Source organism: Mastomys coucha, unplaced genomic scaffold, assembly GCF_008632895.1.
Source record: "Mastomys coucha isolate ucsf_1 unplaced genomic scaffold, UCSF_Mcou_1 pScaffold5, whole genome shotgun sequence".
Lineage (NCBI taxonomy): Eukaryota > Metazoa > Chordata > Mammalia > Rodentia > Muridae > Mastomys > Mastomys coucha.
This window is the reverse complement of record NW_022196911.1, coordinates 8509979-8523238: the sequence shown is the minus strand read 5'-3', so window position 1 is coordinate 8523238 and position 13260 is coordinate 8509979. Positions and strand designations below refer to the sequence as shown.

The 13260-nt window shown below is 46.0% G+C and overlaps 1 protein-coding gene across 1 annotated transcript in view; it reads right to left on the bottom strand.

Moving 5' to 3' along the window:
* Igf2r (insulin like growth factor 2 receptor) overlaps positions 1 to 13260 on the bottom strand; it is an 86713-nt gene that overhangs the window by 27463 nt on the left and 45990 nt on the right. Inside the window, exons 11-19 of the mRNA XM_031350826.1 lie at positions 9698 to 9862; positions 7387 to 7524; positions 6040 to 6183; positions 4681 to 4818; positions 4019 to 4166; positions 3320 to 3494; positions 2825 to 2940; positions 2279 to 2447; positions 1393 to 1572 (exon numbers count right to left, since the gene is read on the bottom strand). Coding sequence (XP_031206686.1) covers positions 1393 to 1572; positions 2279 to 2447; positions 2825 to 2940; positions 3320 to 3494; positions 4019 to 4166; positions 4681 to 4818; positions 6040 to 6183; positions 7387 to 7524; positions 9698 to 9862 — 1373 coding nt within the window. The remainder of the gene's footprint in view (positions 1 to 1392; positions 1573 to 2278; positions 2448 to 2824; positions 2941 to 3319; positions 3495 to 4018; positions 4167 to 4680; positions 4819 to 6039; positions 6184 to 7386; positions 7525 to 9697; positions 9863 to 13260) is intronic.

The following is a 13260-nucleotide window of genomic DNA, read 5'->3' as shown; positions in this document are numbered from 1 at the left end:
ACAGGAAGGAGCACAAGGAGAGCTTCTATGTGGGGCAAGTATCTTGTTTTGTGACTCAGGTTCCCATTACACACATGTGCTAATTTGTGACTATTACTGGCTTATAATACATGGGGGTTCAACAAAGTCTCCCTACAAAAGCCTCATTCCATTCCATGAGTGCTGTCTCCATCATAGACAGCAATGGCTCATGGCTAGCTAATTGGACAGCACACCAAGACTTAACTGGCATTATCCAGCTGGTCTCAGCCCACAGCCCAGAGTTTCTACCTGTATGCCCCACCCACTCTCCTCATCAACCCAAGGACCCTGCCTCCCCCAGGGTAAGAAGTGTACCAGGCTCTAGCCTATGGTACACTCTGTGAACCTGATCTCCTTCCTCTCCCTCAAGAGTCTTACCAGGGCCCACACTGTACACCAGAACCATAGGCAAAACCAGCTCAGCCACTGTGAGAAAATACATGGAAAACTAAAAAGTGTCTCAAAGAGTTTTCTGGAGCTAAATGCATCTTCTAAATGATAGCAAAAAGGGGAAAACAAAGAATGGTCTATCAGGGCTCTCCACACCTAGGCCACAGCTGCCAGGCACAGCTGAAATGAGAGCAATCTAAGGGGCCAGCACTCTTTCCCGACCCAGGAAAAAAACAAAACAAAGTGAACTAACACCCAGCAGTCCAGGCTCGTGTAGGTAAGGGAGTGTGTCTACAGCCCATGGATAGACACGTCCTCAGTCATTTCATAAGCTCAGAGGGCTGAGCAAAGGACAGGGCCAATGTCATGTCTGCAGACTGCCTAGACACTGGCCTCACATCTACTGAACTGGGCCCCAGGAGAACTCAGGAGTCTACAAAGAACAATGGCACAAACCTTTAATCCCTGCTCTGAGTTTGAGGTTTAATTACATAGTGAGTTTCAGACCAGCCTGAGATCTTTTCCCCCAAAACACACACACACACACACACACACACACACACACACACACACAAAATGAGAGAGGGAGGGAAAAAAAGGTGGCAGCAGCAACTAGGTTGGGGAAATAACAACTCTAGATACAAGGCAGGTGCCATAGCCCTCACCTTTAGGCACTCAAGAGGGAGAGCTGTACGAGTTCAAGGCCAGAGTCTGGTCTACATAGCAAGTTCCAAACTAGCCAGGGCCACACAGTGATACTCAAATCACAAACAAAAAATTACCCCAAAAAAGTTCTCAACATGGATTTTGGTACATATCACTCATGATAAACGAACGCAATGTTCTTGGTAACTCAGTAATGGCTAAAATGACCAATTTTGGGCCCTAGCGACTTCGCTGCAACTTAAAACAAAGTATAGAATCGTACACACTGGCCCTGGTAATTTTCCAGTCCTTGCCACTCTTCTGTGCAGCACTTACCATACTTCCTCGACCGCAGACAAGATGGATCCTGGTGCTGTAGGTGGTTAGCCGGCCATCACTGGTGGTGCAAGCAGAGCCGTTCACATACTCTAAGAGGAGGCTGCCACTCTCCTCCACCACAGGGCCTGTCTTTGCAACCCCCAGGTTACTGATGGATGCAGTTTCTGCCGAGGAGCCCTGCAACAGAGTGTGGACTTGGCTTCCTTCCTCAGGAAGTCACCTTGCTACTCACAGTAGTCACTGCCGATGAAGCCACTGCTAACTGCGTAAGCAGGCAAACAAAATGCAAGACGTTTGAGTGGGCGAAAGCCCTGAGTGGGGCTGGCTGTACCCTGAAGCTGCTGTTGTGGTAGAGAACACACACTCACACACATACAGCCTCTGAGCACCAGAGCACACCACTAGCATGTGCAACAGAAGCAAATCTCACACTGTTTGCAGAAGTGAACTTCTGGGGTCTGTGTGCAACTTCCAAACCCACCGCATATAAGGACCAGAGGAAAGGTGCGAATGTTCTGCCAGTAGATGAAGCATTCAGTACCCAGAGTGGCATGACCACATGCATCTGGATCACTCTGAGCAGCACTCTCACATTCGACTCTGGGGTACCAGAGGCTCTGAGCTGTGGATGTCTACAGAATCACCCAGGCCAGCATAACCACTAAGAGCTTTCTCTGCATAGTACTGGATCAACAATGGCCAGTGGACAGTGGCCATTAAGTCTGAACAGATTCAATGTAATGTGTGCTTGTGAAGGAGGCGCATCCTCAGAGGCTTCACCTGGGCAGGCAGCAGGACTGCTCTAATCAAGAATTCCAGAACAACTACCTTCACACACTAGGCCTCAGAGTCGAGAGAGAAAACATGAGAAAAACAGACCTACCTCATGATTTTCATATTTCATCTGGCAAGCAGATGCATATCGATCGCAGCCTGGCACGGGATTCAGAGGCCGACACACGTTGAGGTAGTATTTCCTCCTTGTGAAATGTTCCCGTGAGTTTTCCATGGCATACCAGTTTCCTCCAGGGCCACCTTCAGACTTCACTAGACTAGTTTTAACATGAAAGTATGCTTTTACAAAGGTGAACTAGCTAAAGCCAGCAGTTATGGTTAGTCATTAGAGAAATGAAGACACTATCAGTGGATAATGAATCAGACTATATGGTGACTGACTCACAGGACATGTCATAACATTTTGACAGTCTGAAGCTCCACCGGCAGAAGGCCCTGCCAACACATTCACCTTACACTGAGTTATTGTTTTAAACAATGAAGTTACGCCGAGTGTTTGCTATGACAAAGATCAATGGATGCCACAGACATGGTGAGATCAGACCACACCCACCTCCTTTCTGTTTTGGTGTCCCTAGTCCTGCACCCTGGGGCCACCACAAACCTACTGTCATCAGCTAAGCCAAGTGCTCACCTGGAGAGGTCATACTGTTCCATCCTGGAGGGGTCTGTCACCATGCACTCCAGGGGCTCTTCTGGGCAGGCATAACTGGTGTACCACCGGAAGTTGTAGGTAGAGTTGTCCTCTTCCTAATCCCAAGACAAGAAAGAGACAGGAAAGGATAGCACAAGTAACCTACATCTGTAACATCCCCAAAGACCCACAGCAAAACTGGTCCCTTGCTTAACATCAGAACTATAATGGAACCTGTGCTTGGGTAAGGGAAACATCTTCTGCATGTTTTCTAACATAACCAACAGGGCTGTGGACTAGCATTAAGATAAATGGGCCTCTGAATAAGCAGCTTAACCAGTAACTATATACTGCCTAGGTACCCTGAAAACTGCAAAAGGAATGATTATATGATGGTTTGGCAAGAAAACCAGACTAATGATAGCTCTGTTCCTACAGAAAGGGTAGGCAACTGGCCCAGGTATGGCCAGGAAAATTACCCAAGATAATTCTCACCTGATATTCTGGGAAGCCCACTCCAGCGTCACGGTCACAGAGAAAGGTAATCAGTGTGGCTCTCGGGGTGTGCTTTTCATTGTTATAGGGCGTGCCGTCCCTGTAGTTCAGCTGGATCATTCCATCGTAGTAGGTAAGCTTGGTATTACTCAGTCCCAAGTTCCAAGACTTACCACTAAAATGAACACAGAAATGTCACTCTGGAAGTGTCATGGGGCAGGAGCTCTCTAAAACTACACAAATAGGGGCAAAAGCAAGGTCAAACCAAGACACTGAAGTCCCTGGGAATCTTATATGCAGTTCTTTTAACTGTAGAAGGAGAAAAGCGACACACACACACACACACACACATACACACGACTTTCTCTCAGCACTACTGGCCTGTAGTGCAACTCAATTCATTAGAACTACCCTATACTATACAGTAGGGAGAAATACATACATAAATATGCAAGAACTGTAAAGCTCAAGTTCACAAGTGAGCATCAATAAACCCAGACCTCTCAGCCACTAGGATAAGGCGTTAACGCCTTCTCTGGGAGGTTCAGGTCCTGGCTCCTGCAATTCTTCTGACCAGGTCTTCTCAGTATTCAAATACTTGTCAAGCAATGGTGTTCAAGGGAAACCTAACTACCCCTGTACAAAACATTCACTAGCCCACAATGCCAAAGAACAAACCCAGAATCAGAAGTTACTTGCCTTTTCGATACTTGGCAGGCCCCCGAGTTTGACTGACAAGGGTCCACGGATACAGGGCCACAAACATTTATGTAGAAGTCATACTTCTCTGTCTCAACTTTATATGCACCATTCTTCTTTGTGAGGAGTGACAAATCAAAAGAAAATCCTGAGAAACATAAAAACAACACAGGTATGTCCGGCCAGTCATGCCACAGGGGCCAGGTAACTGTGCAAGCTTCTCAGAGACAAACTACTCCCAGGGCAAAAGAACGACACAGGTCCTCACCATTGCCCTTTTCTACTGTGTGAGCCCCACAACCCTGTTCAAACCTGTCACTCCAGGTCTCACAAACGTGGCATAGCCAAGCAAGGTAACCATACTAGGATGGTTTTCTTGTAAACTCCCCTATCGAGGGATTCTGGCCTAGGACTTATCCAAAAGCCTTTTGAATGTGTATGTGGATCCTCTTGTGCTGGAACCAGTAAATCCAGCACAGCCACAAATTCAAGATGGGCACTGACACAGTTCAAGCACACAGCAAGATGCTTGGGATTTTGTCCAGTGGCATGAACAAAGTTCTAAAGCAGGTTACTCCTAACAGTCATGCTAAGTCTTTAGTGAAAGCTACCTGTGGGCCTAAGGCACACCAAACAAAAGGGGCACTATTTAAGGCACAGACCTGCCTGGGCATCAAGGACCGTGCAGTTCTCTCCTTCTGTCTTCGACAGTACACAGGCAGCAGCCGTATGCCACTCAAACTCATAGGAGCAGCCATCGGGTCCCACAGCTCTCAACACTGGAGCACTTTCCAGATCACCTGTCCACAGGAAAAGGAGGAGGGGGCAAAAAAGAAAAACAATCAAACACTTATCTGCTGATTCTAAAAACTTTTTCCCTGTTAAAAGTCCTAGGAAAGAGGTGGTTATAAAAAATGGCCATACAGAGCTGTGGATGTGGCTCATACAGCAGAGTGCTTGGCTAGCATAGCCCTGTGTTCCACCCCCAGCACTGTATAACACAGACATGCAGCACACCTGCCTGTCTACAATGCCAGTTCTTCAGAAGGTGGAAATGGGGACATAAAAATTCAAGCCCATTCAATTGACAGAGAGATCAAGGCCAGTCTCAGCTATGTGGAATCTTGTCTCAAGAAAGGGGGCTCCAGGGAAAGGAGTCTCCTACAAAAACCATGTGACTTTGTGGATAGGAGTGGCCTAGAATGGGCAAGTCCACAGACAGGCAAAATAAGTGGGTGCCAGATGCTGGGGACAGAACTCTGGAGTACTATTATTTCCAAGACAGCAGTTTAAGTGTGGAGATATGAGAAAGCTCTCCAGATGAACAGCAGTAACAGCCACAAATGCCCAACAGCACTCAGCTACCTATCTGAAAACAGTTAAGAGAGTGACAGTTTTGTGCTATATATAGTCTACCACAATAAAACATGAAACAAAACATTCCTAGCTTATGTCCTTCTCCAACAGCTGTGAATTTATACAAAGGAAACTTTACAGGGTGGGCGTAGAGAGGATATGGAGCATCTAAATTCCCAGCAGTAAAATGCTTTAAAATAATAAAACTATGCCATGTCAACAAGGAAATCCCTAGAAATCATAAACAGAACTGTGAAGCATGGAACACAGCATCCTGAGAACACTGAAATACATGCACAAATGCAGTTTTAGCAAAAAGAGCAGAAATGTATCAGGGAGGGATAACCACGGTTGAGATGCTGCAATCAAGAAAATATTTCTAAGCCATTTATGATCCCCCTGTGGAGGAAATTCAGCACTCCACACCCCTGATCCTCTGACAGTCGTTACGAACAGGATGTCATGCAGAGGCTCACGACTCCTTTGGAGTATGTCAACACAACTCTCTGTGGAGAGCATATGGTTTCTCCATTTCCAGGCTGAAATCCAAACGACTGGATTCCCATCACCAGAAACTAGAACTAGTTGTGCTCAGCATCGCCCTTCCATCTCACCCTACTGAGATGATGGAGAGTGTGGGCACACCTCTGCTTCTGTGACATTACCTGGTTTGCACACAAGTGTGATGTTAGTTGTTATTTTCTTATCACTACCACAGTCATCACCATCAGAGTAAGAGAGCTGAATGTGTCCTTTCTCTTTTGTAGGAGAAGAGACAAATTTTCCAAGGTTTTTACTTCCATTCTTATCTGGGGGAAAAAAAGTAAGGTAGAGTGGAAAATTCTCATCATGTAAACATTTGAAAGCATACCAAGACTCAGTCAAATGCCAGCGGGTCACCAGAACCTTTTTTCAGCCCACCTAACCTGGTTGTGATGGAAACCAATTTTCTTGAAAGAAAAACAATCAGTCACATTGAGGTCACCTCCTGCCTTAGCAGGGACACGCAGAAAAGGATACATGGGATTCCCCCAAAGGCATCCGAAGGACAGGGTTGTATGGGCACCATTACTATCTGTAAAAGACACTATTTCACATCTAGAGCCTCGGCTGCCCTTAGACATTGGCATCTGAGTAGCACAGCCCAAGCCACAATGACCAAGCAGAAACTCACACCTGTGTGGCACTCATTCCCCTGTAGCACCCCACATGGAATCTCTGGCTCAGCTATTTTGAAGATGCCTATGCCTGAGCCCTAAGACAAGAGCAGACTTCAGTTACTCAGAGACACATCTCTAGAGCGAATGCCAGGGTAATCCCCCAAATCCAACCAAGCTTCACTAATTTCTCAGCCATGTTTCTTTGTTTGTTTGTTTTTGTTTTGTTTTTTCAAGACAGGGTTTCTCTGTGTAGCCCTGGCTGTCCTGAAACTCACTCTGTAGACCAGGCTGGCCTCGAACTCAGAAATCCACCTGCTTCTGCCTCCCAAGTGCTGGGATTAAACCATCCATGTTTCTAAGAGATTCTCCTTCCCCTCCTCCTAGCATCACACCACACACTGAACCTCAGTGTCTCTTAAGACAAACACATCTGTGAGACATACAAGACCAACAATGACAGTAAGAAGAGCACTCAGACATGCTGCTCAGCTGAAGGCTCCAGTAGATATTCTGCTTCCCCTAAGTGTCTGACCAGGGGCTATTGAGAATTCAAAATTAGTTTTACAGTGTACTGGCAATATTATTCTTCAAATGGGTTTGAAGAACTCTTCAAATGCCTACAAAATGAAGACAGATCATCAAGCAGTTTCCAACATGGCTCTTTCTGCCTAGTAACACCTCTGGCAATCTCAGGACTTTAGTGGCTTTGACACTGAAACTTTAAAACGCTTTATTGTCCTTAGTATTTATGTAAGGCAGGAGGCTTAAGCAAACCACATTTTAAGTCTCCCCCACGGAAGCAGCTGGAGCCCATACACCCTTAGAGAGAGGCTCGCCAATGATGTAACTCACCCACAGCACACACAGCAGCATCTTCAGGACAGTTCTTGGCTTTTCCCTCCTGCAGCACCCGATGACAGACGTTGATGAAGAAATACTTTTCTGATTCAGCCTGGCTGCCATCCACTGCTTCCCAATTCTGTTCTGATTCTGCAATCAAACCCAAAGTCCTTTAGCTAAAGGCAGTGACATTTTCTTGTGGTCACATCTTGAAACAGTGACTTAAGCCAAGGTCAGACAATCTCTAGTACTCCACAGAAATTCATGGCATCTCCACTTTCTCACTGAATGTGTCAGGAACACACCATTCCCCAAAATGTTTTCTGAACCACATGAGAAGGTCAGTTGCTAGTGAAGGGACACAGGTCACATGCTGAGCTTCAGGTCTCACAAAGGCCTGTGTAGCTAAGAGTCAACCTCTTCTACACAGGTTGACTGGGAGCAGTGTGGAAGGTCTGGCTCACATAAGGTAAAGATGGATCCTGATGGGTATAGTGTGTGTGTGTATGTGTGTGTGTGTGTGTGTGTGTGTGTTTGAGGGGGAGGGGAACCACCACTGGGTGTTAAGGGTATCAGGCAAAGAAAAGAATAATCATGAGAATGTGCCTACAATCCTATAGACTGGCCCTGAGGACACACAAAGGCACACATTCTTATCTGAAATGATCCCTTGGGAAGTTGGTAACCAGAAGTAAAATCCCACAGCTTGCCAATAACAACACACAATGTTTTTGGAAAGCTAGGTTCCCAAGTCCACACATAGCCTACAGACACACTTTGAGAGACAGCATGTGTGCCCAAGTTTCCCCCAAAGCACTGGGCTTTTGCTGGAGGGGGTATGGGCTGCAACCTCCAGGGTGGGACATTCTAAACTCTCAGCTCACAGCATCCTCTGGGCTATCTGGATACAAATGCTAAAGAAACACTCCAGATTCCTCAAAACCCAGGCTGTGGCATAGTCTGCTAAGTGCATTAATGTGCCTCTGTATCATCTCTCAAGATCCCAGTTTGTGTCTTGTAACACACTGTTACTTAAAGTGTTTCTCTCTCTGCTTCCTAATGGCAGTTGCAACATGATCAGCCATTCACGTTCCTTATTGTCAGGACTTCCTTGCTGTGATGGACTGTATCCCTTCTTAAACTGTAAGCAACACAACCCCCTTTTCCTTTAAAAACAAAACACAACAAAATCAAAACCAGAAAATGTCGTGTTGTTGTGTGTGACTCAGATACGCACACGAGCTGAAGGGAGCCGTGCTGACTAGAGTTCTCCCACCATGGTCCTGCTCTTTTTAAGATTCTAGGGCCTGGAGAGCTTTCTGGAGCACACATTGGCTAGAGCTACACATGTCTTAGTGGGGTTCTATTCCAGAGATTAGAACTTCTTCTGCATTGTAGAAACCCAATCTTTCATTAGCACACATACACATGATTCAGCCCCAGCTTCCTGAAGATATTTTAACTCCTACGGAAATTTCCTGTGTTTCTACAGCTTCCAGGATGCTTAACTAGTAAACCATGAAGATGACTCACTGCTAAAGCAATTAGCTAACACAGATCATTTACTGTGGACCCCGATCTTCTCTTAAGCCAGACATACAGGAGATATTCCTCCAACAGTACTTTCCAGATAGGCCTCCAAAGACAATGGGACAGACAGTTACAGCTGGTACTGATGCAAGTCACTCTGTCTTAGGGGATGCAAGGCTCCTATAAACCTATTCTCATTTACCTCATCTCTTTTTGGCAAGATGCCACCCATTTCCACAGTGTGACATGTGGGCTCTCAGCAGTAGTCAGTTACCCAGAGCCTTGAATATAACACACACTCTACCAGTTTCTGCAACAAACCCCCTTACTGACACACTGTGATTCACCATGCCATCCATGCTGGACAACCCTCCCAGGACTACAGATCAGGGGGATGTGGACCCCCTTTCAGTGCAGTAAAGAGGCAGCCATATGAAAGGACAGAAGCTCAGGGTGTAGACATAACAGAGACCCTGCTCCATCAACCTTCTCCATCACTACCCCAAAAGGTTGCTGGAGAAACTGTCTCTAAGCACAGTACAAAAGACCTATCATAGCAGGTCCTGGAAGTTCTAACTGAACCAGTAAGGTGAGCCAAGACAACTCAACTAGAAAAAGTGAGGCTCAGATGCAAGAAGTTCATGTCCTAATTCAGTGTTCCTTATATTTTGTACTGTGGCTGGAAGGGAACGGGGGTCATGACTCAGCTGGCAATTTAAAATGTTTCCCCAAACCACTGGGATCATATCTCGTGAACACAGTTGACTGCTGTTCCCAGAAAGGTAAGCAATACCTGAGTGACGAGCCAACACAGACAGGTCGTAACGTTTCTTGCCGTCGATGGCCCCACAAAGAAGATCTTCCTTCTCTTTGACACAGGCATATTTAGTATCCCATGTGAAGAAGTAGGTGCAGTCCACCTCACCTGTGAACACAGGCTCTCCTCTCCCGTCTTTACCTACACATGCAAAACCATAGGAAAACTATGACAATTTAGTGACATGACCCAAACCCAGGAACTTCTGAAGAGCCAAGAAAGCAGCAGAAAGCAGCATCAATGTCAGCTGTCCAGAGACCATCTTAGTGCAGTGGTACTCAGTATCTCAGGGAGGAAGGGAAGAGAGAATTAATGAGGGCCATGGACCACGGTCAATGTTTTGCTGCTCTAGGCTGCAGTCACATGGCAAAGAACTTACCAGGAGTACAAAGAAAAGAGTATAGGCACCAGAACCCAAGTTCCAAGAGAATAGACTAATGAGTGAATAAGACCTGAGGTCTCCCCAACATCTATACCAGGAAGGCAAACAGAGGCAAAAGCACAGAGCAGTTCCTTGTTCAGCTAGAGGAAGGCAGGATCTCACATTCCTCCACAAGGGTAGGGGCACATTCCCAACTCTAGCTGCAGCCACACTCTCAGCCTTTCAGTATATGTGTCTGTAAGGCCCTACTAGAGTCAACACCACATCCTCCTCCACCCACAGAGGCCCCATGCATTGCCCAGAACAGCATGGCTCTGCTCCTCGCCGGCCACTTCTCCCTGGCCCAGGATTGGGCAGAGAACTGCCCTCCCTCTGGAAACCCTATCCTTCAGCCTTTCCCAGCGGCAGCCACTGGCACAAAGCTGCCCTTTTTTCCACCGTTGGTGGTTTCATAATCCCAGCCGGCTGTACCTCCTGTGTGTCTGCCTGTATCCTTGAGGTGTGTCTGAGCAGTTTCATGTTCTAAGGAAAGGGGAAATTAGGTTTTATAGCCAAAAGCAAATGAGTTCTCAAGAGTAATTTCTATAAAGTCTTGAACTAAATCACTAGGATTGGAAGACCAAAAGCAAACCTATCCCAAGTGGAATATGAGCCAGACAGTAACACAGTTAAAGCAAAACAAAGTAGAAAAATATTAATGATTGTTTTAGAGCCATGGTTCTCAACCTTTCTAATGCTATAACCCCTTAATATAGTTCCTCATGTTCTGACCTCCAACCATAAAATTATTTTGTTGCTACTTTTTTTTTTTTTTTTTTTTTTTTGGTTTTAGAGTTTTATTATAGAAGGAGGGGGACAAAAGGAGAAGAGGAGAGAGGGAAGGTAGAAAAGTAGAAGCCAGCCATGGCCATGTGGAGAGAGGGGAAAGGGAGAGGGAGAGGGAGCAAGAGGTGAGAGTAAAGACAAGAAAGAGAACAAGAGCTTATGGGCCCGTTGCTACCTCATAACTGTAATTTTACTGCTGTTATGACTAATGTAAATATCTCCTATGCAGGATATTGATATGTGACCCCTGTGAAAGGATCATGACACACAGGTTGAGAACCAGTGTTATAGAGGCAGCTGTATAAAACTTCATTATAATGTTCCTCCTACTTGTATATCTGAAAACTTTTGTAATAAAAAGGAAAGATGGAAAACCAAAGGCTTTTGGCATTCAACTGCAATCTTAACTCAGTGGACTTTAGTTCCACACTGCTGTGGTCTCAACAATAAGTCTATCAATCTTACATCCTCCTTTTTTAAAGATTTATTTATTTTTAAGATTTATTTATTTATTTTATGTATATGAGTACACTGTACCTATACAGATGGTTGTGAACCTTCATGTGGTTGTTAGGAATTGAATAATAGGAGCTCTGCTCACTCTGGTCGACCCTGCTTGCTCTAGTCAACTCTACTTGCTCAGTCCCTGCTCGCTCCACCCCAAAGATTTGTTTATTATTATACATAAGTACACTATAGCTAACTTCAGATGCACCAGAAGAGGGCGTCAGATCTCATAACAGATGGTTGTGAGCCACCATGTGGTTACTAAGATTTGAACTCAGGACCTTTGAAGAGCAGTAGGTGCTCTTACCCGCTGAGTCATCTCACCAGCCCTCTTCCATCCTCTTATCTGTCCTCTCATGGATTATCATCTACCTTCCCAGCATCCCAAAAGGAGCCCAGCATGCACTCTAAGCCCTCAGCTCAAGCTTTAGTAAAAGCCCTGAACAAGACTACAGGAAGCAAAGCTGAGGCAGAGAGACTTGGGGAGTCACAGTGCCTGACAGTGTAACTCAGAAGAAGCAAGAGAGACCATATCAGAGAAGCTAGCACTCAGCCTGGTGTCTGCTGGCTGAGGACACAGCAGGCGACGAGGGACACAACAGGATCCAGAATTCCGAGCATGTTGCCTAAGGCCCATTCCAAAGAAATGAGCTGAAGGAAATGGATCTAGGTGAGGGGAGGTGCATAACAACCAGTCTATTTTCTCACTCAACTAGAGGCACATCACAGCCATACAGAGATGACTTCACCCTACATAAGATGGGAGTGAGCTTCCCCTACAGTACATGAGCTTCACCAGTTGAAATAACCCCTCCTCTGGACATCTGTCCCTTGGCTATTCCAGAACCAGCTATACCTCCTGTCCCACAACCCCACTGACCTGGATGACCTAGAGCCTCTGCAGTCAGTGATTCAGCTTTAGCACTTTACCCCGTGCTTAGCCATAAAACCCTTATCTCTGTTTCTAGTCTGTGAACTCCCAGGGAACCATCTGTCACCATCAGGACCCTGTGGAGAGTGCCTTAGCAAACAGGCATGAAAGCATGCAAGCTCTATAAGTGAAAAGAAAGAGCCAATGAAAGACTTTAGTGGAAAAAGAAGGCCCCAGTAAGCCACAACCCTCAGGGCCCTCTGAGACTTGTGGCTCAGAGCCCCCAGTCCAGTTTCTAACCTATCCTCTGCTTAAAAATGAATAAGTTTATGAATACTTAACTCTAGGCACAGTGGTTGCTTCCAGATCCTACTATGAATCACACAGGAACTGGACCATGATCAAATCGTCCAAGGCTGACCATAGAAACATACAAAACAAACACTCAAGGGCAGCAGCCATGGGAGCTTGGGCCAGTTGCACACAGATGAGAATGGAAACCAGGCCCAGCCACAGGATGAGAGCCTAGTGCAGAAGCAAGTCAGCCAGGGGTGCCTGAGGTAGAGCCAGAGGAACTTAAACAAGATAGATCTCTAATGATAGAACTTTATCATCTCTCTAGAGGTGCCAGGAATGCCTACTATCAGGACATGAAGAGTAGACAAGCCAGTGACTCAGCAGTACCTCTAGTCACCCAAAGGGAGCCATGACTTCAGTTTGGACTCTTCCAGTGACATCTCAAGATCCCAAATTCAAACTCTATCACTCTATCACCCTGAAAAGATTGTTAAATGAAAATATGGACACACTTGAAGCTGCTGGATGAAGCTGAAGCTGCCTCTGCTGGGCCTCTCTCCTCTATGGAGTGTGCCTGCAGCAGAGTCCAAGACACAGACTCTCCCAGCAAACCCAGCGCTGGGCAGAATCCCAAAACAAACATGGAGAGAGAGCAGA